This window comes from Geotrypetes seraphini, chromosome 18 (assembly GCF_902459505.1).
Source record: "Geotrypetes seraphini chromosome 18, aGeoSer1.1, whole genome shotgun sequence".
NCBI lineage: Eukaryota > Metazoa > Chordata > Amphibia > Gymnophiona > Dermophiidae > Geotrypetes > Geotrypetes seraphini.
The window spans coordinates 19,425,485-19,452,308 of record NC_047101.1 but is presented as its reverse complement, the minus strand read 5'-3'; the positions used below and the strand labels follow the sequence as shown (position 1 = coordinate 19,452,308).

The 26,824-nt window shown below is 40.9% G+C and overlaps 1 protein-coding gene across 4 annotated transcripts in view; it reads left to right on the top strand.

Moving 5' to 3' along the window:
• The window catches only part of GALNT10 (polypeptide N-acetylgalactosaminyltransferase 10), a 129,244-nt gene that overhangs the window by 51,252 nt on the left and 51,168 nt on the right, over positions 1 to 26,824 (top strand). For all 4 annotated transcript variants that reach the window (XM_033927749.1, XM_033927748.1, XM_033927750.1 and 1 more), the window contains 2 exons: positions 3,184 to 3,322; positions 12,257 to 12,423. In XM_033927749.1, coding sequence (XP_033783640.1) covers positions 3,184 to 3,322; positions 12,257 to 12,423 — 306 coding nt within the window. The remainder of the gene's footprint in view (positions 1 to 3,183; positions 3,323 to 12,256; positions 12,424 to 26,824) is intronic.

The following is a 26,824-nucleotide window of genomic DNA, read 5'->3' as shown; positions in this document are numbered from 1 at the left end:
TTTTACCAATTTTATTGAACCAAAGTTTGATCTTATTTATTACTTTAATCCATAATTAAGGGGATAACTTTGGGTTTAGGTGCAGAAAAATATTTTTTAATTAATAGAATTATATGCCCAAAGCTCATGAGTTTTACCAAAATGAACAGAGGTGTTCTCAGAAGTAAAGCCAGGAAGGAATTAGTGCTTACATTCAGACTTCATTAAAAATAAATGTAAGAAAACCAATGGTAGGTATGATAGTACTTTGTCTTAAAATTTCTTTCATTCATTCAAGCATTTGTTATACTGCCAAATGATCAAAATATATTAAGGTGGCTTACAAAGGAATAAATACAAGGGCTAATGAGACCCATGGAAGAACCACAAACAAAACAACAAAAAACTAAATGCACACAAATATTGCCAAAATACAAAAAAAACCGTCTAAATACTAGAGGGATAGAGATGGAAAAACGGGAGAAAGGAAGCACAGAACAGGTCAGAAAAGAGCAACAAGCAGAATATCATCCAAGCCAGGACTCAAAGGCCTGCTGAAAAAGCCAAATAAATGTGTGTAATTTTTGTGCTTGCTTGCTAAACAAGTTAAGTGGGCTTTTTATAAAATTAGCCTCTCTACATCGGAGGAGAAAGAGACAGATGGTGAAGGGAAAGAATCCTATATAATAAAACCCTAGCCGCGCATGCCTGCTCCTACCTGCGTGCTTCCTTGATCCGTAGGTCTGTGGCGGCAGGAGTGCGCATGCGCGAGTCCCCAGCCATCTTCCCAGCACCTATCTTGGCGCCAGCAGCAGCAGCTCCTCTCACGAGCCCCCAGCACTGCTTTCAGCTCCTGCTGCACGGGGCCCACGCCGAGCCATCCAACAGTACCAGCGGCCTCACGCACGGCACGTTAGACGGTGCGGGGACCCAGTGAGAGCAGGCTAGCATCAGCAGACCAGATCTTCCCCACCCGAAGCCCTACGCCCGCTGCTATGCCCCTAAACTCCCACGCAGCCTTGGAATCGCTTTTAAAATCTTCAGGTGCGAGCGGCGGCTTGCCGCATGCGCCCCAACACCAAGCGCCTTTTTAAAATCTTCAGGCGCGAGCGACGGCTTGCCGCACGCGCCCCAACCTCCAAACGCCGAGCAGTGGCTTGCCGCACACACCCTGACCTCCAAATCCCCCTGCCATCTATTTTTCCCCATCCTCCCTCTCGCCTGCTCACAGCGTTTAAATGAAAAGCGCTGCATTGTGCTGCCACTGGCCTCACTATCTTCTCTCCACTGCGGCCCGCCCTCTCACAACTTTCTGTTTTCACTAGGGTTAGCCGCAGTGTAGAGAAGACACCGAGGCCAGCAACAGCGCGGTGCAGCGCTTTTCTTTGAGGCAAGTAGATTCCTTGCGTATGCACAGGGGGAGCAGGAGAGGAATGGTGATGGACGGGGGAAGGGAAAAGGAAGGGTACAGGGGGAGCAGGCAAGGGGTGGGTGCACAGGGAAGGGGGGGAATGCTGCTGCTACACAGGGAAAGGGGGGAATGCTGCTGCACAGGGAAGGAGGGAATGCTGCTGATGTACAGGGAAGTATGGGGGAATGCTGCTGTACAGGGAAGGGGGAATGCTGCTGCACAGGGAAGGGGAGGAATGCTGTTGCTGCTACACAGAGAAGGAGGGGAATGCTGCTGTTGCTGCACAGGGAAGTGGGGGAGGGGGGAAAGGGAAAGGGGGCCAAGGAACAATCTTGGGGGGGGGGAGACAAAAGGGGGCCAGGCAGGCAGCGCACGAGAATGAAAGACAGCAGGCAGGGAGAGAGACAGAAAGAAAGAAACACAGACAGACAAAGGGGGCCAGGGAGAGAGACAGACAGAAAGAAACACAGACAGTGGGAGGGAGGGAGATAAAGAAAGGAAGAAAGAGACAGGGGCAGAGAGAGATATAGAAAGAAAGAAAGAAAGACATAGACATATTCTAGCACCCGTTAATGTAACGGGCTTAATGACTACTCTAATATAATAAAAGCCTAAGCCGCGCATGTGCACTCTTAACTTCGTGCTCCCATTTACTGTACGCTGAAGGTCCCTGCAGGTAGGAGTGCGCATGCATGGCTTAGGGTTTTATTGGATTCAGGCGGCGCGGAGGCTGTCGGCCACGGCTGTCGGCGCCTGCAGGCCGCCGCGGCTGCAGGCGACGGCAGCTGTCGTCAGCGGGCAGAAAGCACATGATGAACTGGGGCAGGGCTTAAGGCCTGCAGTTCATCAGAGGAGCAAGAGGGACTGAGCACCCCTCCTGCTCCCAACTTTTAGAGATAGGGGTAGGGGAGGGAAAGCGGGGGTCTGCGTCCAGTGGTAGGAGGGAGTGGGCATCCCTCCTAAACTAAACTAAACTAAACCTTAAGTTTATATACCGCATCATCTCCACGAATGTTGTGGAGCTCGGCACGGTTTACAAGAACTTAAAATATAGGAAGAGAAGGAAAAAAAAGATTTACATAAACTTATATATAGAAGAGACGAGTAAGGGGGGATAGAATTACATTTTAGTGAAAAGCCAGGTTTTCAGTTGCTTGCGGAATAATTGTTTTGTTTTGTTTTTTTGTGGGGGAGGAAAGGAGTTGGCCCGATGGCAGGAAGTCCTGCCATATTTTAGAGCACTGTGGGGGGGAGCGCTGATAGGAGGGATTCTGCATTCCTTTTGCCATTTTTGGGGGTTCAGGGAGGGGGGAAGGGAGGGAGCGCTTTGTCAGGGGAGGCTTTTTTTTGGAAGGGAGGCCTACTGCTGGACGGGGGAGCAGGAAAAAGGTGCTGATGGACAGGGGAAGAGATGGGGGTGGGGGAAGAAAAAAGAAGGGAGGCTTACTGCTGGACAGGGGGACAGGAAAGAGATGCTGCTGGACAGGGGGAGATTAAAAAAAGGGAAAAGGGCTGCTGCTGGATAAGGGGAGCAGTGAAGGGGTGGTGGTGGACACAGGGAAGGTAAAAGGAAGGGAGAATGGGTGGACAGCCGAGGAAAAAGAAAGACAGAAATACAGAAAGCGACTAAGGAGAGAGAGAGAGAAAAAAAGAAAGACAGACACACACACATATATTCTAGCACCCGTTAATGTATCGGGGTATAAGACTAGTACATAATATCTTTGTATGTTTATTCTGGTTCTATATGATTTGTAATGACCAATGAAAATGGTCTCTCTGATTTTCCATAGGAAATGGTGAACGGGGGAAGCCATTTCCATTGGGTGATGCTGAACGAAGTGACCAGGCATATAGGGAAAATGGCTTCAATATTTATGTCAGCGATCAAATTTCTCTCAATCGTTCAGTTCCTGACATCAGGCATCCCAAGTGAGTATATTTTTTGTGTGTCCATTTCAGTGTAGAAGGGGAAAAGCCTATTATATTATGGTCAGGGAATGGCAGTCTAGCAAGGATAATGGCCCCAAAAAACTGGGAGAGGGCTCCCTAAAAAGGGCAATGTCTCCTCTCCAGTGTTTACCTTTTAGTGTAGAACTTTAGAGTACTATCATTATAAGCATATCCTTCACTCTTCTTTTTTTTTTTCTTTCTTGGCTTTGCTTATTATGCGTATTACTTTCGTGTTTTTTTGGGTTTTTTTGTTTGAGACCAGGAAATAAAAACCTTGGGGTAATAGTATCTGAGAATCTCAAAATAGTGTGACAAGGCTGTGGCCAAGCCAGAAACAGCAGCGCACCAAGCTAGAATCACACCCTATGTAATGTGCTCTTCCCCCCCCCCCACCCAAGCCCTTGCTCCACCCATTGTACTACAGCCGAGAAGAGAAAATAGTGATTGGGAAGCAATTTTGGTGCCCCCCCCCCCCACCTACCCTCTGCCCTGTGCAACCACAATGCTTGCACAATCCTCATTGCAGCCCTGGCCAAAAGAATTCTTATCTCCATTGAGAAGCAGAAAAAGGAAGTGCTAATGTCACTTTGCAAGTCAATGGTGAGACTGTGTTTTGAATACTTCAGTTTTGGAGGCTATATCTTGCCAAGGACATAAAGAGACTCAAAGCTGGTCAGAGGAAAACAACCAAAATGGTATGTGGTTTGTGCCAGAAAACATATGAGAAAAGACTTGAAAATGTATACTCTGGAAGAGAAGAGAAACGGGAGATATGATACAGATATTTAAATTACTGAAAGAGTAAGGAACAAAGCAACCATTTTCCAGAAATGGAGATCTAGAGGACAAGAAATGAAGTTGCAAGGAGGGGAAATTAAAAGTAACAATGGGAAATACTTTTTTTACGGAGAGTGTGGTGGATGCCTGGAGCGCTCTTCACAGGAAGTGATGGGCTTTGAAATTCTGTGACCGAGTGCTGTAATTGAAGCTTTGACTTGTCGTATGTCCTGGTGGCCCTGACGCAGCGGATGCTTTTGATTAATTATTTCCGCGAAACGCTGGCCGCGTCGGCAAATCTACACTAGAGACTGCACTCTTCCATAAAGACAAATCAGCAAAGTCAGCAAAGTCAGCCATAAAAGCTAAGTAGTTTGGTTGCTAAAAATTTTTTAGTTTCTGGCTTACACTTCTGTTTTGCAACCCGGCTGTGGGTTAGCTGTTTTAATTGCTTTTTGAAAAATGCTTTAAAAAAATATATGCATGTGGGTCAATGATTGGAGTTGGAGCGATTATACTACGCTGATTTTCCTCAGTTTGTGATTGTCACTGCTGCGCGTAGGCTCCGTTTCTGAGACCCGAGCCCTTTCAGCTGTCTGGGCTTACATTTAGAAGTGTAGTGCTGGGTAATAGCAGTATCTGTACTGGTTTTCTATGATATATTTATATATATACTGCTGGGGTATTTTGTTGGGGTAGAAAACAGTGACAGAATTCAAAAAGGTATGTGGGATAAGCACAGAAATCCCCCTATAAGTCATGAAGGTGGATAAAGTTATAATGTATTTCTACTCACATTAAGGGCTCCTTTTATCAAGCCGCGTTAGCGGGGTTAACGCGCGCAACTTTTCATCACGCGCTAACCCCTACGCTGGCTAAAAACTACCACCTGCTCAAGAGGTGGTAGTGGCTAGCGCGGCCGGCGGTTTAACGCACTCTGTTACGTGCGTTAAACCGCTAACGCAGCTTGATAAAAGGAGCCCTAAATGTTTTGCACTTTATGGCTCCCCCCCCCACCTTAGAAAGGGATAGACTGCATTGAGTTGATTGAACAAGATTTTATTTCTTTGCTGGCATTGATGCCATTTCATCACGCTCAGGTTTGTAGCTTACCAGACACATTTGCACCTAACATATTTGTTATCTTTTTAACTTACTAAATAAAAATAAATTGACATAAACAGAGCACTTAAATGTCAAAGACCCAGCTATCTTTATCACCTCATGCAACTTCATTCAAAAGGAAGTTTGCTGGAAACCAGAAGTAAACCAGTAATGGCCCTAGTGACGCAAAAATAATCGGATGGGTGTCACTAAAAAATAATTATACTTTATATTACTCACTAGTGTTCAAGCCCGTTACATTAACGGGTGCTAGAATAGATGTGTAAACTTTTAGCACAATGGGGTGCTGAGGCCTTTCTTTGCTTCCTGCTCCCCCTGTCCAACAGTAGCCCTTCTCCCTTCCTTTTACCTCCCCCCTGTCCAGTAGTACCTGTTCTCCTTTCCCTGCTCCCTCTGTCCAGCATCCGCTAACCCAGGCAGCCTTGGGGCTTTTGCTAGGCCGGCCCGCCTTGCATTAGCCAAGTGGGCCAGCCTAGCAAAGGCCCTCGGCTGCTTGATGAAACCATGGCTGCTGCCGCTGCTAGTCCGGGGGTGAGAAGAAGAGGCGTCCCAGCAGCATAGGCAGAAGGCAGGAAGTCAGCCGGCGTTGGCGATCGGGGCAGGCATGGGTGATCGGCGGCAGGCGAATTATTGTACTGCGCATGTGGATGCACAGAGGCACAAAGCACGGATGCATGGAGTTTGAAGTGCACATGCGCGCTAAGGGTTTTATTATAGCGGATTACTGAAAAAAGTAATATTTTACAGTTACTTATTATTTTTTCATGAAAGTAATCACATAGTAATGTATGACAGTAATATATTACTAGACCAACACTGCATAACAAAGGTGTAACTCAACTGAAAACAGTTTTATAACTAATTTTTCTAGTAGTTGTATTTTGTATCAATTGGACTTTTTGTAAAGAAGCTCAAGAAAGACAAATGTATAGTAAATTGCAATAGTCTAACTGAGCTAGTATGAATTTGAACTATCCACTGAAGATTGTCAATAGAGAAATATGAATGAACCTATTGTAAAAAGCATAATTTTACAAAAACTGCTGAAATTAAGCGATCAATCTGAACATTCTCTGTCAAAGTTGAATGAAGCCAGACTTAGGACTATGAACGAATGTTTGAAAAGGAAGAGATTTAATACCCATCCATAACAAGGAAGACTTTTCTGGATTCAATGTAAGAAGCTGTGTTGTCATCCATTGAGAAATGTTATGAAAACACTGACTCATAAATTGAAATACGTAGAGGGATTTCTAGTTCCGAGTCTGATTCATTTCTGATAACAAGAGAAGATGCCACACACACTTATGCGTGCCCTCTACGTTCCAGTTGTTTGATGCAGGATTGCAGTCTATCTTTTTTCAAGCCAATCTTTATGGGGCTCACTCCTTCCCTTCATCGCTAATTCCGCTGTCTTGATTAAACTTAAGACTTTCATCTCCAGTTAGAAATAATAAATGGTATGAAAAGGTTTTAAATGGTGAATAAGTTATTATTGTGATTAGTGAAGTCCTGGCACTGATGCTTCTTTTTTTGTTTGGTGAATTGAATTCTACCGTACATTCTAGATGCAGCTGTATTGGTCTCAAGGATCAGATAAACAGCTCTATGTTTAATTGATATATGGGTTAGGGAAAAGTTGGAATGAGGCTTTAAATAATTATGCTGGGATTAAAGCGAGAAGAAAACAAATGGCAGGGGGATAATGGCTATTGTGTCCTTGAATGACACATCTTTAGTGTTAGTAATTAAGATGATTGTAATGAAGTCTGTGAGGTGCATAATAAAAAAGATTAAATATTCTCTAAATATATAATAATGCTAGTATACTACTTACTCATCTGTCACTACCTCTGGCCCATCTCTATTCTTGCCCCCCCCTTCAAAAACTCCAAAGAAGGAAGTCTTTCTGTACTACCGTACAAAAGAATTTCATATTGCTAGCTTCGCTTTCATTATCTCTCAAGTAATAATAATAATAATAACTTTATTCTTCTATACCGCCACAATCTTGCGACTTCTAGGTGGTTTACAATCAAGAGTGCTGGACATTCAGTGAAATACAGCAGGGTCTTAGTTATATATATGCATGTGATACCAGATGCAGTAATTTCCATTCAGATTTGTAGTACAGTAAAACCTTGGTTTGCGAGCATAATTCGTTCCAGAAGCATGTTTGTAATCCAAAGCACTCGTATATCAAAGCAAATTTCCCCATAGGAAATAATGGAAACTCAGACGATTCATTCCACAACCCAAAAACGTTAATACAAAATGCTATACATACTTGTATTGCAAGACCTCGCTCGTTTAGAACAGTCATTACACTCCCGCAGCATCAGAGAGAGAAGAACCATTGGCTCAGTTGTGATGATGTGACGCGTGTATATTGTGTGTACTTGTATTGCAAGACATTGCTTGTGTATCAAGTTAAAATTTAATCAAATGTTTTGCTTGTCTTGCAAAACACTTGCAAACCAAGTTACTTGCAATCCAAGGTTTTGCTGTACTGTACTTCCAATTTGTAATGCTTCTATACTGTAGGTGTATATACACTTCTCTCTCCGTATTCGCTGTGATAGGGGATTAACAGAACCGCAAATACAGAAAAACTGCAAATAACTTTTTCATATGTTATTCGCTGTTTTCTACTAAAAACCGTCGTGAATATAGTGAAACCGTGAATAACATGGTGGGAGACCTGGCCTGTTCCTGAAGGAGAGGCAAAACACGGTGAAGAAAGTGCTGGGAATCAGCGATTTTCTCGGTAAACGCTTGGAATCAGCGATTTCTCTATGCATGCTGATGTAATTTGGGGGGAGGAGCCAGCAAGCTAAAAATTGAATAATCGAAACCGCGAATGCTGAAACCGTGAATATGGAGGGAGAAATGTACACTTCTCCCTCCGTATTCGCTGTGATAGGGGATTAACAGAACCGCAAATACAGAAAAACTGCAAATAACTTTTTCATATGTTCGATGTTTTCTACTAAAAACCATCATGAATATAGTGAAATCGCAAATAACCTGGTAGAAGACCTGGCCTGTTCCTGAAGGAGAGGCAAAACGGTTCATAGACAACGGCGCGAAAGACAAAAGCGCGCGCCGACAATTGAGCTCAGCGCGTGCCGCCACGCCGCTCTAAATTACAGTTTTTAGGTGCTCCGACAGGGGTTTTTGTTGGGGAACCCCCCCAGTTTACTTAATAGACATCACGCCGGCATTATGGGGAATTTTGGGGGTTGTAACCCTCCACATTTTACTGTAAACTGAACTTTTTCCCTAAAAACAGGGAAAAAGTGAAGTTTTCAGTAAAATGTGGGGGGTTACAACCTCCCACACCCCCCACAACGCGGCACGATGTCTATTAAGTAAAGTGGGGGGGGTTCCCCCCCCACGCCCCCCTGTCGGAGCACTAAAAACAGTAATTTAGAGTGGCGCGGCGGCGCGCACTGCGCTCAATTGTCTGGGCGCGCCTTTGTCCCGGTGCGCTTTTGACCTGACACCAGCAAAACACTGTGAAAAAAGTGCTGGGAATTGGCAATTTTCTCTGTAAATGCTTGGAATCAGCAATTTCTTTATGCAAGCTGATGTGATTTGGGGGGAGGAGCCAGCAAGCTAAAAACTGTGAATAATTTGAACCGCGAATACTGAAACTGCAAATACGGAGGGAGAAGTGTATGTGTTTCTTGAAAGTGTCTTCACATATGACCAATGTCAACGAACATAACCTAGAGTGACTAAAGCTTCCTCTTTCTGGTCAAGCTTTACTGAGTGTGAGTGGGATTTCTCAATTCACAGTACTTACACGGGGCTCTGTGAGTTCATCTTTTTTCTATGGTTCCCAGCAATTGTGAAAAATGTTATCCCTGTGATTGGGCCAACAAAACCCCAAAACCTTTGCAGTGAGCCTCTTATTAGCCCTTGATTGAGTGATTATATGTCGGGGCTCCTCCAGCTGGGGTGATAGGCCTTTGCATTTTTTAGTCCTTTTAGCTTTTAAGTATTTTTTGTTTTTCACAGTACTCATTTATTTATATAATTTTGTTTCACTTTTCTGGGGGAGTTTTTTGCCCCAGCTTCTCTGCACTTTGTTTTTTGGATTTATTCATTTAAGTTTCATATTATATTATATTTGTGTTTGATAGGTAGGGCTCTGTTTAGTATCCCCTCATTTTTTGATATAATTTTTCCTTTTTTAATACCTTTTTGGATTATTGATTTATGCACTGATCTTTGCACTAGGTTATTTTCTACACATCATATATTTATTATATAGGTGGCATGATGATGTACGGGGCAGGATTTATCTAGATTTTTTATCTATGAGTGCGTGTCACTGCATAAATGCCTGCCCGGAGCCACTGGTTACTCTAAGAGTTCTCCAATTAATTTTTTGATTTTGTTTGGTGTGTAGGAATTTTCCTACTGTTCTGCAGAATTTTTCTGGCAGTGCATTTATTTATACCTTGTTGGTATAGAATCGGTGGGAAATTATATCTTTTCCATACCAATTGCTTGTGTTGTGATCCCTGTGATTGGTCATGGTTTTGCAGGATTTTAAAATACCTTAGATCGCCACTTATCAAGATGCAGTAAAAGGCATTCTTTTACTGCACCTTGATTTACCACAGAAGTCAGCAACCTGCAGTATCTTTGTTGTTGACTCCCGTGGTAAATTAGTGACACTGCTTGTGAGCCACCTTGTATAAGAGGAATTGATCTTGAAAGGGTTAAGAGCTGCTTAGACATCAAAGAAACATTGTTTATCTTCTAAGCTAAGCACAAGAAAGGCTATGGGAGAGTGCATCTTCTAGTTCCACCTGAAGAAAATGAAGGATTCTACCTCATTGGCCTCAACAGTTACTTTTTTTTTTATTATTGATCATTTTTTGATTACATATTTAAAACGAAATAAAGTAATGAAATACATAGTCCACATCAATGGAAAGAAACAACAGGAAATTAGTTAGCAATTTATTAATTAACCTAGAAATGGACCCTGTCAGCTATACGTACCGATAATTTCTTTTTCATTTTGCACTTCTTTATCAACCCTACCCCACTACAGAAACTTCTTTTTCAATGAACAGCCTTTCTAGCTGAGAAGGATCAAATTAAATACAAGTGGTACCTTGGATTACGAGCATAATCCGTTCCAGGAGTATGCTCGTAATCCAAAATGCTCATTTATCAAAGCGAGTTTCCCCATAGGAAATAATGGAAACTCGCTTTGATGCGTTCCGCCCCCCCCCCCCCCGAGAACTGGCATTGCTCCCCTCAAAGGCCCCCCTGCAATCCGGCACCCCCCCCGAGATCCAGCACTCCCCCAACACGATCTGGCATTCCCCCGACGCGATTGGGCACCCCCCGCCATGATCCGGCACCCCCTCCCCGCCACGATTGGGCAACCCCCGCCACGATCTGGCACCCCCCCACCACGATTGGGCACCCCCGCCGCTTCTTACCCTCATCTGGGCACCCCGAAGATCGGCCTCCTTGTCTGCTGGGCCTTGAGCATCTGAGCATGCTCAAGGCCTGCTGGTAGTTTGGAGCGTTTCTCAGTGGCTGAATATTTTCTTCATTTGCTTATGACGCTTGCAATTATGCCTCACTCTAAAAGGAAAGGTGTTGTTAAAGCTGTGTCCTCTCCAGCTTGGACATCGTCACCTACTCAGCTTACCCTTGATCGCTTCGCTGCCAGCTGAGGGGATTAGCGAGGGAGCACTTCTCTCCTCCATGGGATTGAATATCATGCTCTTCCCTCCAGCATCTAATTTACCGCCATGTCTGGCAGATATACGGGGCCAACCTGTCGACCCCGCAGGGACGGAAAGCGTCAAAGTGGTTATTGTCAAAGAGGAAGGAAAACACCAGCAACTAACTACCGAAGGTTTATCTAAAGGAGCATTGGTGAGCTCCAGTGCTCCTCCAGCGGTTTCTTTGGTGGATGATCTTGAAGAAACTGGATTCTACAGTTGAAAAATCTTCTATGGTGATAACTCTGATATCGAGTCTTTGTCTAAGAACATGGATATAGGGAGAACAGAATGTTTGGGCCTAGTTAAGCAAGTTCAGAATGAAGTTGATACTCTTAAAGAAATAGTTGCTGAAATTATGAAAGATAAGTTGATGGTTCATTGAAAGATAGAGCAGTGTGAAAATTATAATAGATGATTTAATCTTTGTGTATTAAATTTTCCTAAATCTGCTCTACTTGCCCCTAAGGATTTCTTTAAGAAGTATTTGATGGAAAATTTGATGCTGCCAGAACAAACTATTCCTCCGATTAATAAAATTTTCTACTTACCTCAATTACCATCGAAACAAAAATTGAGTCTAAATAAAAATCAATCTCTCTCTCGGAAACAAAATTCACAAGAACTGAAATCTCTGGGAAATGTTTCAGACTTACTGGATCTATCTTTATCTGAATAGAGGAAAGAGCTACTCTTGCTCAAAGACTAATGATACTATAAGACTTAAATGCAATTATGAAATTATATTTTCGCAATAGTCAAAAATTATTTTGTGTACAAAAGATTTGAATATATCCTGACTTGACAAAGGTGAGTAAATCAATGGAAATTTTTGTTGTTTACCTGCAATTACATCACTTTCTTTTCCAGAGATAAATTAAAAAAAAAAAAGATTTGACATCAATATATGAACATTTCTTAAGAAAAAACTGAATATTTCATGGGGTGAACTAATTTTTTCACATGACTGTATATATAGTCAAAGCTCCCAGGTTTCTATGGGTGAATCATTTAACAACAATTAGAAATGTTTGCAGAACAGTTTTCAAGATTCTGTTTCTCTATTAAACTGCTTTGCATATTAAGCACAATATATCTCATATTTGTAGGCAACAAGAGACAGAGCAAAATGGCAAGTAGGTTTTATAGGAAAAATTAAGTATATTGACTGGGCCAAGAGACCCTCAACTACTGGTGGCTATGTTACCATGATCATAATCACTGTAACATTTTTCCCTCCATCTTGTTTCAGCTGCAAGAGTAAACTTTATGCAGAGAAGTTGCCAACTACCAGTGTGATTATTCCATTCCACAATGAAGGCTGGTCGTCTCTTCTCCGCACAGTACACAGTGTTCTGAATCGCTCTCCACCTGAGCTTATTGCAGAGATTTTGTTAGTGGATGACTTCAGCGAAAGAGGTGTGTTGACTTAGTATCATAGCATGCATCCATATACTCAGGTTAAGTTTTCAGATGCCATCAACCAAGTTACAGAATGTCCTAAAATCCTCAAGAATCAGTTTAATAACTTTTATAGCTTTTTCTAACTCGTAGCTTTTTTTTTTTAGGGTGGGGGTGGAGATAGAGGGTTAAAGACATCATTTTTGTTGTGTCCACACACTCCATTTATTTTTAAAAAAATTTTGTTAACAAGCAGGATAAATCAAATATATGAGTGAGTGACCTTATCTGACAGTACCGACACGGATAGCTTATTCAGCACTTCTCATTCAGTCATCTGCGTTACGAGTTCTCCCATACCTTATGATTTTTGCCCATACTTAACACCTAGATGCAATTTCATGATCTGTTTGCTTTTTCTTGTCTTTGACAGTAATCAGTCGTCCAGTTAAATTTCCTCAGAGGCTTCTCTTAAAAATTGATCTCTTCTTTATAAGCTTCATTTTCATGCCTTCCAACCTACAATGGTTCAGTATGGCTCCTTGAGGCACTTGCCAAAGATACTACCATTGGAGTTAATCATGATGATTCTGCTCCTGTTGTGCCAGAATGTCGCTAATGATTAGTATTAACAAAATCAACATGAATACACGAATACAGGATGTCTGGTGCAGTACTCGGAGAGACACCTCAGGAAAGAGACTTGGAAGTACTGGTCAACAAGTCGATGAAGCTGTCCGCGCAATGCGCGACAGGGCAAACAGAATTCTTGGAATGATTATGAAGGGGATCACAAACAGATCAGAGAGGGTTGTCATGCTGCTGTAGGTGCGCTCTCACCTGGAGTACTGCGTCCAGCACTGGTCGCCGTACTTGAAGAAGGACACAGTACTACTCGAAAGGGTCTAGAGAAGAGCAACTAAAATGGTTAAGGGGCTAGAGGAGTTGTCATACAATGAGAGATTAGAGAAACTGGGCCTCTTCTCCCTTGAAAAGAGGAGACTGAGAGGGGACATGATTGAAACCTTCAAGATAATGAAGGGAATAGACTTAGTAGATAAAGACAGGTTGTTCACCCTCTCCAAGGTAGGGAGAACAAGAGGGCACTCTCTAAAGTTAAAAGGGGATAGATTCCGTACAAATGTAAGAAAGTTCTTCTTCACCCAGAGAGTGGTGGAAAACTGGAACGCTCTTCCGGAGACTGTCATAGGGGAAAACACCCTCTAGGGATTCAAGACAAAGTTAGACAAGTTCCTGCGGAACTAGAACGTAAGCAGGTAGGGCTGGTCTTGGTTAGGGCGCTGATCTTTGACCTGGGGGCCACCGCGGGAGCGGACTGCTGGGCACGATGGACCACTGGTCTGACATAGCAGCGGCAATTCTTATGTTCTTATGAGACCTCTAATTATCAACTCAGCCTCTTATACTTTAGAAGTGTAAGAAACAAGGTGAGAATTCCATGGGAAGAGAAGGGTGTCATTCATCTCCGGGGAATGGGTCCTCCTTAGGGCATGCAAGCAAGAATACTATCCAAAGAAGATTTTTTTCAAAGGATGATACTTTGAGAAGATTGAAACCTGAAGAACCAGCCTACCCCAACATAAGGTTCTGGGTCTTTAAACAGTAGGAATTCATGCTTCTGAAAATTCAGAATGAAATTATTACAAGCCAACCAATCTACAGTTTCTGCAGATCTCCCCAATTTACTAAGAAAGGTAGACTTAGCATGGTTAAAATTAAATTAAACTATACTATATACTAGGGAGATTCAAATTACCCAATGGTGATAAACTAACAGCTCTATCACTGACCACCTTAAATAGATAATAATAAATAAACTGTAATTTTATTATATATATTATATTTATTATTATCTATTTAAGGTGATCAGTGATAGTGCTAAAATTAAATTAAAACACACAAATACTTAAACACACACAAGCAATTGTAGAATGATTACTCAAAAAAGATTCCAGCCAAAGAGGTCCTTAGCTCTCATCGCTAACAGGTCCCAGCAATGACATATTTATAGCTAAAAAGTCTTGCTAATTACGCTTGACTTGTCCTCTGTATCAAACACAGAGGACAGGTCAAGCATAATATAGCAAGACTTGAACACCAGCAACCTAGTTTCTCAGTAAGTCACCTTAGGGCACTTTGAATGTTGATTCTGTTCTCTGACCTGGGCAAACGCTAAGGGTATAAAACTATATTGTCTCTCATGAACTTACTTGGCTGCTAAGATTTCTTATGAAGGCTTTTCACAGATATCTTTCTCCACATGATTGCAGTTTAACAGTTATAAGTTGTTGGGCTTTTTCAGGACTTGCTCTTTGGCAATGCAATAAGCTCCTACCACTTCCGGATGCCTCGAGCCATGGCCACTATGTTTAGTGTGCTGCGGCTCGACAAAGTTTGCGGGACACTGCTTTAATGTATATATGTATACATATCCGTTTCAAGACTGTAGACAATAGAATATAATTGACTTTTTGTAATTTGAACAAGCTAGCATTTGCAAGTCAAAAAAAGATCAAATGAAGGAGACACAAGAAATTTGAATGCATAAATCCCAATTACTTAAAATATCCCAGGGCGGAGCAACCTGGGTCCTCAAGAGCCACAACCCAGTTGTGTTTTCAACATTTCCCAAATGAGATCTATTTACATGCACTGCTTCTTATATGCATGAGATCCATTTGCATAAAATTATTGGAGAAATCCTGAAAACCCAACTGGTTTGTAGCCCTTGAGGACCGAGGTTGACTACCCCTGCAATATCCTAACAAGTTCTGTATAATCTTTAAACTTCACCCACACAGGCACATAACTTAAACTCCAGTGCAGCTTCATATTCTTCTTAAGATTTTAGCACAATAACTGTGTGTTACTAGGATAATGTGTTAAGACAAGATGGAGAGACAAGGAGGAAGATAAATGCACTATAAAGTTTGTGAAATATTAAAGGAAGAGACAGAAGAAAACAGGGAGGCAGAAAGAAAGAATACACATATAAGATAAACTTCCAAACAATTGCCTCAAATGCAAAATGTAGTAGCCTAGACAGCTATAATCCAAGGCTTGAAGAAACAAAAATAACTTAAGTTTCTTTTTGAACTATACTCGCCCCTTGAAACTCTTTTATTTGATTTTTTTTTTTTTTACCAATTTCTTCTTTGTTTCAAATTTTAGAGACAGCACTCCACTATACACTTCTCTCCCCGTATTCGCTGTGATAGGGGATTAATATACCCGCGAATACAGAAAAACCAATGAATAACTTTTTCATAAGTTATTCGCTGTTTTCTATTAAAAACCGTCGTAAATATGGTGAAACTGCGAATAACACGGTGGGAGACCTGGTCTGTTCCTGAAGGAGAGGCAAAACACGGTGAAGAAAGTGCTGGGAATCAGCAATTTTCTCTGGAAAATGCAAACTGATGTAATTTGGGGGGAGGAGCCAGCAAGCTAAAAACCGTGAATAATCGAAACCGTGAATGCTGAAACCGCAAATACGGAGGGAGAAGTATAGCAATGTTGAACAGAGTATAAAAATTACTGTATTTTACAACATTTCCTTACTAATAAATCCTAGTATAGTAATGGCTATCAATAGCTCTTGCCCCAAACCCTGTTTTAAGATAGGGGATTATGGTGATGTATTTCTTTGTCACTGCTATATTATTGTCTAATGTTAACTTTATGGTCTGCTGTAACTGCAAAGTCCCAGCAAGTCATTCAGTATTTTATATTTTATGCATTTGATAATTCATTCCTAAGTATAGTATCTTGCAGTTGCTCCTGTTGTGCAGCGTTCCAGTAGCTGTATTTGTTCTGGCAGAAACTGAAATATTGTCAAACTGTAATAGCTTATTAGTCCAACATCTAAAGCAGTGTTTCCCAACTCATTCTAGAAGCATATATAATCACTAATTTTCAGGTTAGCTACATTGATAACCAATTTTTGCAAATATCTTATAGATATTTATTACATATATCCTGGAAACTATCGCTGGCATTTACAAAGCCACAGGCTGACGAGGTAAATGCTCCAACGCTCATAGAATTCCTAGATTATTTATCTCACTGGCCCTTGATAGAGACTTCGACCATGGCTTTGTAAAAGGAGCACTATATCAGTTAGGTGTGTTTCGAGAACAGAGTTGAGAAACCCCCGTCTTTTCTTTTTTTTTTAATTAAAGGCTACTGAGGTTTCCAAAACTTATATGCTACAGCAGGGTTAGCAACATTTTATGATGAAGTAACAAAAGCTTATATCTCCTTTCAGTCTCAAGACTGAATCTGTATTTTGATCTCTGCTACTTTCTATTATATTCATCCATTTGCCTTATAACACAGCTTCATAATGCAGCCCACACTCATCAATATTGTCTTTGACCCTCTGCCTGTGAAGCCTTTTATAAAGTACATATAAGGCCTTCGGAAAAATGCATGTATTTGACGACACATACAGAAGGATCAGCGGCTTTACAAATAAATACAAAAAAAGGGGGTGGCTTTACTCAGTGCTTTGTACATGTAAGTGGCAGATTTGTCAAAACCGTGTGTACAAAGGAAACCAGTTAAGAAGCCAAGTTCCAAAACTTTAATTCTTTGGGTGGGGAGGAATTATGCTTACCTTGTTAGATTTAACACTCCTCAAAACCTTGGGTTCAAATAGACAATTAGTTGACACTTGTGTACTTCAAGGCAGGTGTAAATATAAGCAAGGATTTTTATTATATATGCTTTTCTGTATAATTTTAAAGGTCCAATTAAACCATGCTTAGAATGTGCCTCCATCAAATCTGTACATTCTGGATGTTCACACATACATTGTAGTGTCTCTCTGAAAATTGCTACTCATGTTTGTGGTGGTCTTCGTCTTTAAATGGTATTTTTAGACGTGTAGATCTTGTAATATTGTTTCCATGGAAGCAATGTTGCTCACCTGCAGCAAATGTGTTTTTTTATTCCTCAACCAGACACAAGAACCCACTCACTAGTCTCCCACCAATCATCCAAAAATGTCAAACGAAAAAAACTTTATGACAACCTTATAGCCTCCAAAGCAGCTAAACTGGACAGACAAATCACCACTCTGTTATCTTCAACTACAAACTACAAAACCTTCAAGAGAGATACCAAAACCATACTCTTCAAAAAATACATAAAACCTATCCAGCACGACCAATCCCAACCCAACATCCAACACTCTCTATACCCTTAATACTCCCTAATATTCTTCTATTTACCAAACGTTATCTAAAACCCCTTAATTCACCCTATTCCTATCTCCTAAAAAACTTCTACTTCCCGTTGATAACTTTTTTTACCCGACATTTTTATTACCTTAAAAATTTTATGTCATCGCTTATTCTATTCCTTCAAATTTTGATGGAAATTCTTGTTTTAGTTTGGATGTAATCCGCCTTGAACCCGCAAGGTAATGGCGGAATAGAAATCACTAATGTAATGTAATGTAATAGCAAGATTAAAAAGGCACTCAAGTAGATGAAGACATCAAGTAGATGTCCCAGTGGCGCTGGGACAAAACTTCTTCCCTACTCTTCTTTTTTTTTCTTTTTAAGGGGATTGGTAAAAGCACGCTTCTTGAGTGCATGTATTATAGCTGTGTCTTACGTGTTTCTGACTGTGATTCATGACATTAAAAACCAAAAAAAAACAAATTTCAAGATTTATATTAAAAACAAAAATCAAATTTCAAGATTTACATGAATTGCAGTAGTTTAAAAGGCATGTGTTATGCGTGCTTTTTTAAAAGCTGATGTTGCATCTCCCCTCCCGCCACTTGGCAACATACCCCCCAACATCCTCTCGGCAGCGAGAGAGATGCCCACTCTCTCCCGCTGCCAAGCAAACTCCCCCCCCCCACAAACATCTGCTTAGTAGTACAGAGCATTTTTATACTATGAGCCACCTGGCCAACCCCCTCCACTTTTCTTTAGAAACTGTGCTATAAGATTAAATAGTCAGTTCCCCAAAATGATCAATGCCTCCAATTATATTAACACCACATACTATTCTACCTGTTAGACTCAAAATTTATCTCCGGTTCTCTCCAAATATTTATTTGGCTTGTCTGTCTCATTTATTATATGTTAATTTCCACAGAGCAAGAATTGTCTCTTATGTGTGGCACCATTTAAATGTTATAAGGAAGTGGTCTCAAACTGGCGGCCCGGGGGCCACATGCGGCCCGCCAGGTACTATTTTGAGGCCCCCTCAGTATGTTTATCATAATCACAAAAGTAAAATAAAACAGTTTCTTGATCATATGTCTTTTTAGCTATAAATTACAATATTATTATTATTAAGACTTAGCCAAAAGGAAAGATTTATAAATTATAAAGAGTTTTATCGCATGCAAAATTGTCATTTCTTTAATAAGACATTAACTATTTTTTTGGGGCCCTCCAAGTACCTACAAATCCAAAATGTGGCCCTGCAAAGGGTTTGAGTTGGAGACCACTGGTATAAGGTGATAGTTAAGTGGCACTGAAAAGGTTAAATGTTTGTCCGCTATTTTTCTCCACTAAAAGCACTGCTTGTAGCTCAGCTATTAAACTGATTCAGTTTCAAATGCTTCTTCAGCAGTATTTGTGTACATTAAAATCTGAACACTAAAAGCAGTACAGTTTGACATCACTTTGTGCCCTCTGCTTACTTTTGAAGATGCAAATTATATGCCGGAACAGTTGGAAAATGATGGCATTAGCTATGTGGTACCCATAATTTCTTTCTTTTCCTTTTTTTTTTCTTTCTGAATCAAAGGAACTTGAATAAAAGACTCACCTAGAAGAGCACCAAGAGGAAAAAAAATGTTAGAGATTCTGATTCCCTTAAAAAGCTACAGTAATTGTGAACATTGAGGCCTTTTATCTTCAACAAAACAGATTTCTCTTTCCATCCTTAACACTACTGGAAATTCTTAAATTATTCAAAACGTTGAAGCTTTACTGTATTTTGAAAGGCTGTTTTGTAATTGTTAGAACATAAGAATTGCCATACTGAAGCTTTTGTTTTACTAGTTTTGCGTCGCACACTCTAAGTGGAGAAGGATACCATATAGACGGCTGTTTTATACCTTTTATTGCAGTTTATTTTATACCTTAGCAACCATGAACCTTTGAGGAAGGAGTGTTTTCCGAAACACGGACCATGTCAGATCCCTTGGTTTGTTATAAGGTGGTATTTTCAACGGCATAAAATATTTGGTATAATAAACATTGCCTGCATTGGAAACAATTATAAAAAATAAAATTGTGGAACACATAGACAAACATGATTTAATGAGACAGAGTCAGCATGGTTCAGTGGAGGGAGGTCTTGCCTCAGCAATTTGCTTGACTTCTTTGAAGATGTGAATAAACATGTGGATAATGGTGAATCGGTTGATGTAGTATATCTAGATTTCAAAAAAGCTTTTGATAAAGTTCCTCGTGAGAGGCTCCTGAGAAAATTAAAGAGTCGTGGGATAAGTAGCAAAGTTTAGTTGTGGATTAGGAATTGGTTATTGGATAGAAAACAGAGGGTAAGGTTAAATGGTCATTATTCTCGATGGAGGAGAGTAAACAGTGGAATGCCGCAGAGATCTGTACTGGGACCGGTGCTATTTACCGTATTTGCCGGCGTATAAGACGACTTTTTAGTACCTTAAAATCATCCCCAAAGTCGGGGGTCGTCTTATACGCCGGGTACAGTTTACATGCCCTTACTTGCGGGGCTGGATGTACTCAGTCGCGCGGCTCTTCTTCTCCCTACCTTCTCTGCTTGCAGCACAGAGCCGAACGGAAGTCTTCCTGACGTCAGCGCTGACGTCGGAGGGGAGGGAGGGCTTAAACAAAGCCCTCCCTCCCTCCGACGTCAGCGCTGACGTCGGGAAGACTTCCGTTCGGCTCTGTGCTGCAGGCATGGCAGGTAAGGAGAAGGAGAGTAGCCTCGCGGTTCGAGGGGCGGCCGCCCCGCCCCGGTTGCAGCACAGCCGGCCAGGTTCCCTTACTTTTGTGGCACTTCCCCGACCGACTGATAACAGCCCGGGTCCGACAATCCTCCCTGCCCTGTAGCCGCGAATCTAAATACCTTCTTACAGCAGCTGTAAGAAGGTAATTTAGATTCGCGGTTAAGGGCAGGGAGGTTTGTCGGACCGGGGCTGTTGTCGGTCGGTCGGGGAAGTGCCACAAAAGTAAGGGAACCTGGCCGGCTGTGCTGCACCCGGGGCGGTAGAGAAGGTGTGCGGAAGAAGGGGTCGTCTTATACGGCGAGTATAACACAAAACTCTATTTTTTAACTGAAAGTTGGGGGGTCGTCTTATACGCCCAGTCGTCCTATACGCCGGCAAATACGGTAACTTATTTATAAATGATCTGGAAATTGGAACAACAAGGGAGGTGATTAAATTTGCAGATGATACGAAACTGTTCAAAGTTGTTAAAACGCAAGCGGATTGTGAAAAATTGCAGGCAGACCTTAGGAAATTGGAAGACTGGACGTCCAAGTGGCAGATGAAATTTAATGTGGACAAATGCAAAGTGAGGCACATTGGGAAAAATAATCCAAATCACAGTTACCGGGTGCTAGGGTCTTCTTTGGGGTTTAGCGCCTAAGAAAAGGAACTAATTGTCATTGTAGACAATATGATGAAACCTTCCGCCCAATGTGTGGCGGCGGCCAAAAAAGAAAACAGGATGCTAGGAATTATTTTTAAAAAGGGATGGTTGACAAAACTAAGAATGTTATAGCGCCCTTGTATCACTCAATAGTGCGACCGCACCTGGAGTATTGCGTTCAATTCTGGTCTCCTTATCTCAAGAAAGATATAGCAGCACTAGAAAAGGTTCAAAGAAGAGCAGCTAGGATGATAAAAGGGATGGAAATCCTCTCATATGATGAAAGACTAAAACTATCAGGGCTCTTTAACTTGGAAAAGAGACAGCCGAGGGGAAATATAATTGAAGTCTACAAAATCCTGAGTGGAGTAGAACGGGTACAAGTGGATCAATTTTTCACTCCGCCAAAAATTACAAAGACTAGGGGACACTCAATGAAATTACAGTGAAATACATTTAAAACCAATAGGAGGAAATATTTTTTCACTCAGAAAATAGTTAAGCTCTGGAACGCATTGCTCGAAGTTGTGGTAAGAGTGGATAGCGTAGCTGGTTTTAAGAAAGGTTTGGACAATTTCCTGGAGGAAAAGTCCATAGTCTGTTATTGAGAAAGGCATAGGGGAAGCCACTGCTTGCCCTGGATTGGTAGCATTTAATGTTGCTACACCTTGGGTATTGGCCAGGTCCATGGGAGAATACGGAGGAACATGCTGCAGCCAGCACATAACAACAGCTCAGTCCTGGCAAAACGTGGGAGATGCAGGTTGAAGATGGTAAAAGAGATACCGAGATGCGGTTGAGTTATCCAGACAAAACAGGCAGAAAAAAAAAAGCTCAATTTTGGATTAATGATTTGAATATGCCAGCTTTGGTAATCTGGATTTGCAGCACCTCTGACATCTTTGTATTTTGCATAACACAGGAGGAAATTCATTTCTATTTTAAAACGTACTTGATAAGTGCGGGACGTAAGGAAGCCACGGAATCAATTCAGCACCTCGTCCCTGATACCAATGGCGTCTAGGCATTGCAGCAGTTTCCCGTGGTCTACTAGATCAAAGGCAGAACTCCATCCATTTGCCTAAATTAGGTGTGGATCCTCCTTTTTCTATAATTTATGTGCATAAATCCAAGGAACGCCCTTAATCCACCCATGACCCTCCCATTTCCTTGCCTTCTTTTTTTTTTTGACTCGCATGTGTAACTTGTATAATTGCTCGTTAAAATCCCAATTATTGGTGCCAAATGGCTCATTCAATTAAATTGTGTAATTTTTATAACAGGTTGCTTAGATTTGGAGGTGGAGAAGGCACTTATTTTGAAACTATTTTTAAAAGATACATAGGCAGTAAAGTGACAGTCTAGACTGAAGTTGTAGATATTTATACGTACTTGGGAATAGGAGTGAATGTTAGTGTATGAAGTACACAACGGACCATCTGATGTAACTTGAAGTCATCAACATTAAAGGATGCCTGTTTTTGGCATTGCACTTATCACCTTGAATAATATTTATAAAAGTTATTATGTAACTCCATCTACCTAAGCCTAACAAAGAAAAGCCTTCATAGACTCCAGCGGATTCAGAACACCGCGGCTAAACTAATCTTCGCAAAAAGCAAATTCGACCACGTCTCTCCGCTTCTGTCTAAGCTTCACTGGCTCCCAGTAATCCTTAGAGTTCACTACAAATGCGCCTGCCTAACCTTCAAGTCTCTACACGGCATCCTTCCTCCCCTTGGAACTCCTCGAATCCCAACACCACCAGATCTACTCAAAAATTCAAACTATCCTTCCCCTCTTTAAAGGGCATATCCCATGCAGGAAAATTAGGGACATCCCTCTTCTTCAGGATCACCGAACTCTGGAACAGCTTTACTATCCCGCTTCGGAGTCTGACCTCCCTCCAACTCTTCCGAAAACATTTAAAAACATGGCTTTTCTCTAAAACGTAACGACCTCTCCCTCTTCGATATACTAAGTCTCTCTAAACTTCTCTGTACCAAGTTCTTCTACTTTTCTTTGGAGTTCTTTTCTATATCAATTCCTGTAAACCGTGCCGAGCTCTACTTCTGTAGAGATGATGCGGTATACAAACTTAAGGTTTAGTTTAGTTTAGTTTAAAGTTTTTAAAAAGATTGCCTCCAGTGATTAAGGTTCTATCCATATTTCCTGTATGCTGCAGCCAATATAACCACTCTTCTAAGAACGCATCGAATGCAACTGCTTAAATGTGATTGGCATTGTAGCAAATTGTTAGCTGCTGTGTTTGATACCAGTATTTGATCATGGATTTCTAACCTGCACAGAGTAGCCGCCTTGTTAAAGGGTGTACGGATGGACCATGCAGGTCTTTATTTGTCACCATTTGCTATGTTACTATGTAAGAGTGAGGTGTTTTGAGGACCTGTAGTTTCAAGGTAGAGATTTATAACAGTCCAACTTGCTCCTCCCTCCCCTCCCCCCATGCCTTTTCACGGATTCTGATTGATTGCTTGGGACTTGGCTCTTGTGGGAAATTTATGGACTTTTAAATATCTATTCTAATCTAATCTAATCCTTAGATTTGTATACTGCATCATCTCCACGTTCGTAGAGCTCGACGCGGTTTACAGTAGCAGCAACGACTTGTTTCCTAAATTATCTGGCCCTGAGGCAGTGGGTTCGAGTTTACGCCCACGAAACGTTGGCCACGTTGGCTGTCTTGAAATACAAGTGCTGACTCAAGATAAGTTTGGATGAATGCCTTGTTTAAAATAACTATCAATAGATATAACTGAAAGCAAGCAGGTTTATGAGAAAAAGGCTGTTATGCAATATAAATGCTGACTCAAGACAAGTGTGAATGAATGCCTTGTCTCTATAATAACTATTAATAGATAAAACGGAAAGTAAGTAGGCTCATAAGAGATAGATTGTTATGAAAGGGGTTAAATAAGAGTGTAGTGAAAGAATTAGAATGTGAGTATAATGAAAGGGGTAGTATGAGTGTAATAAAAAGTTTTAATAAGAATAAGTTATAAAATTGAAAAGATAAGAAAAAAATGATAATTTAAATAAATAACTTTTAGCAAAATTATGTGTTTGAATTAAGTATAGTCACAAGAGTGAGGCCAATGATTGGAGAATAAGGAGCAAGTATAACTACGCTGAATACCCCAGTCATTGATTTTGGCTACGCGTAGGCTCCATTACTGAGGCTATCTCTTGTTAGTATAATTGACCTTTCATTAACATATTAGATTAAGTGGAAAGTATTTGGTTTATATTATTTGGTATAGGTTTTTCCACTGGGGAATTTTTGTATTTAGTGTGTTTTATAGAAAAAGAGAAACATGATGGCAGATAAAGGACAAATGGCCTATCCAGTCTGCCCATCCGCAGCATCCGCTATCTAATCTAATCTAATCTAATCCTTAGGTTTGTATACCGCATCATCTCCACGTTCGTAGAGCTCGACACGGTTTACAGTAGGAGAAATAGGAAGGAACTACAACAGAGGGTTAGAGGTAGAAGTGTGATGAAAATTTAGAGGACTTGGGATGCCAAGATATAAGAGTTTCCTTGATTCCTAAGTTGGAGGGAGACTTACATTTTTTGAGAAAAGCCAGGTTTTCAGATGTTTGCGGTATATCTACATTTTATCCTACATACATTTTTCTTGGTTAATTTAGACACACATGCTAGCTTTTCTCTGACCTTAACTAAGTCAGAGTTAAATTACATGTGTGCAGGCTGGATATGCATAATTTTACCCATGTATTGGAATGGATGTGCAGCCTGTTTTCTACATATAAAGCTTTATCAACAAAATGCTTTTAAAAATGACCCTCTAAAATGACTGCCAGAGTAATTAGGAGCCTGTGTCTCTCATAAAAGGTGGTTGTTGTACTTACCCTGGCTTGTTGCCCCATGTTCTGATTTCAGATGATGGAACTGAAACATTCTGTTAGTCTCCATTTATAAACGCAGTGATTCACCTGCAAACTCGCATTGATTTTTCTGCTCGTTTTAGTACTTCCTATAATGTAGTAACTGCTGTGTTCCATCAGATGGTAAGTGCTCAAACATAATTTATTTTCATGATTTTAAGAGTATTGCCTTGGCTAGTACAAAATCCATTTGGATGCGCATATGTTGGGGATTTATTGTACATGCTTTTTAAATCATTCAGTTTAGTTTTCTTGAGTAGAACAATAAAAAAAAAAGCCTGAACAGTGTTCTGGAGGATTAAAGGGCAGATCATACTGGGCCTCCATGCTGAAACTGCTAAAACTAATGCTAAATCATTCCAATTAATTTGATGGTGGTATTTTAGTAATGTGGATATTTGTCTACTGAGATTTGGAATTTGGCCATCATTTTATTTCACCTAGGTGATAGGATGTCTTTCATATGGTAATGGCTCTTGGTCCCTACTATTCTGGCCTGGATTTGAGCCATTGATCAAGATGGTTCTGCGTTGTTCTTAACCATTAATCCTTCCAATCTTCCAGTGAGATGAACAACTTTGAAAGTAAAGTAAAAAGTATATACAATTCCTTTAAACAGAGGGGGGAATATAAGGCACAGTTTTTGAGCTATAAAACAGATCTATGCATAAAATCAATGGAGAAGAAAAAATAAACTCTTGTACCAGGCATAAGAACATAAGCAATGCCTCTGCTTGGTCAGACCTGAGGTCCATCATGCCCAGCAGTCTGCTCACGCGGTGACCTATCAGGTCCAAGACCTGTGTAGTAGCCCTCTATCTATACCCTTCTATCCCCTTTTCCTTCAGAAAATTGTCCAATCCCTTCTTGAACTCCAATACCATACCTTGTCCTATCACACCCTCTGGAAGCGCGTTCCAGGTGTCCACCACTCGTTGGGTGAAGAAGAACTTCCTAGCATTGGTTCTGAATCTGTCCCTTTTCAATTTTTCCGAATGCCCTCTCATTCTTGTAGTTGTTGAAAGTTTGAAGAATCTGTCCCTCACATTTATATCATAGGAATTTGAAATAGAAGTTATTTCTGTCTCCTTGATTTTCATTGCATCATAATTAATTCTCCCTAAATCACACAAGCTGCTTTATTTCTTGTGTAACTCTGTATAGTGCTGCTTACGTCTGGTAGCGCTATAGAAATAATTAATAGTATTAGTAGTAATGCTGGTAAATGGTTTCTTGTGTCAAAATTGTCCAAGTTCTCATTGAATTTTGTTAGTTTTTTTTGTATAATAAATGTACAGCAAATTGGTTTTGTCATAGCTCTCTCAAGTCTCAAGGATGGAGCGGTCTAGTGGTTAGAACTACAGCCTTAGCCTCCTGAGGTTGTGGGTTCAAATCCCATGCTGCTCCTTGTGATCCTGGGCAAGTCATTCAATCCTCCATTGCCCAAGGTACATTAAAAACATAAAATTGCATGTATGGTTCACAGAGCTATATATGGAGAAAGCTCGACTGAGCTAACTTCAACCATCCAAGTTTCACACTCCTATAACTCAAGAATGACTCAGCATTATAAATTACATCTTCCTTCTCCACGTCAAGTTCGGAGGAAATTACTCTTTGAATCCTCCTTTGTGTTTCAAGGCCCCAAAATTTGGATCTGCCTCCCGACCTGCTTACGTCAGACCTCCTCTTAACTTCAGTTTCGGAAGATACTAAAAACGCATCTGTTTTCATTATAGTCTTGCTATGATTCATGTTGCCTATGTTGCTAACTTTGTTACTCTTATGTAAACCTCAATGATTCCCAGTTGACATTTGCGGGGTATAAGAAACAATATGGTATGGTATGGTATTAGA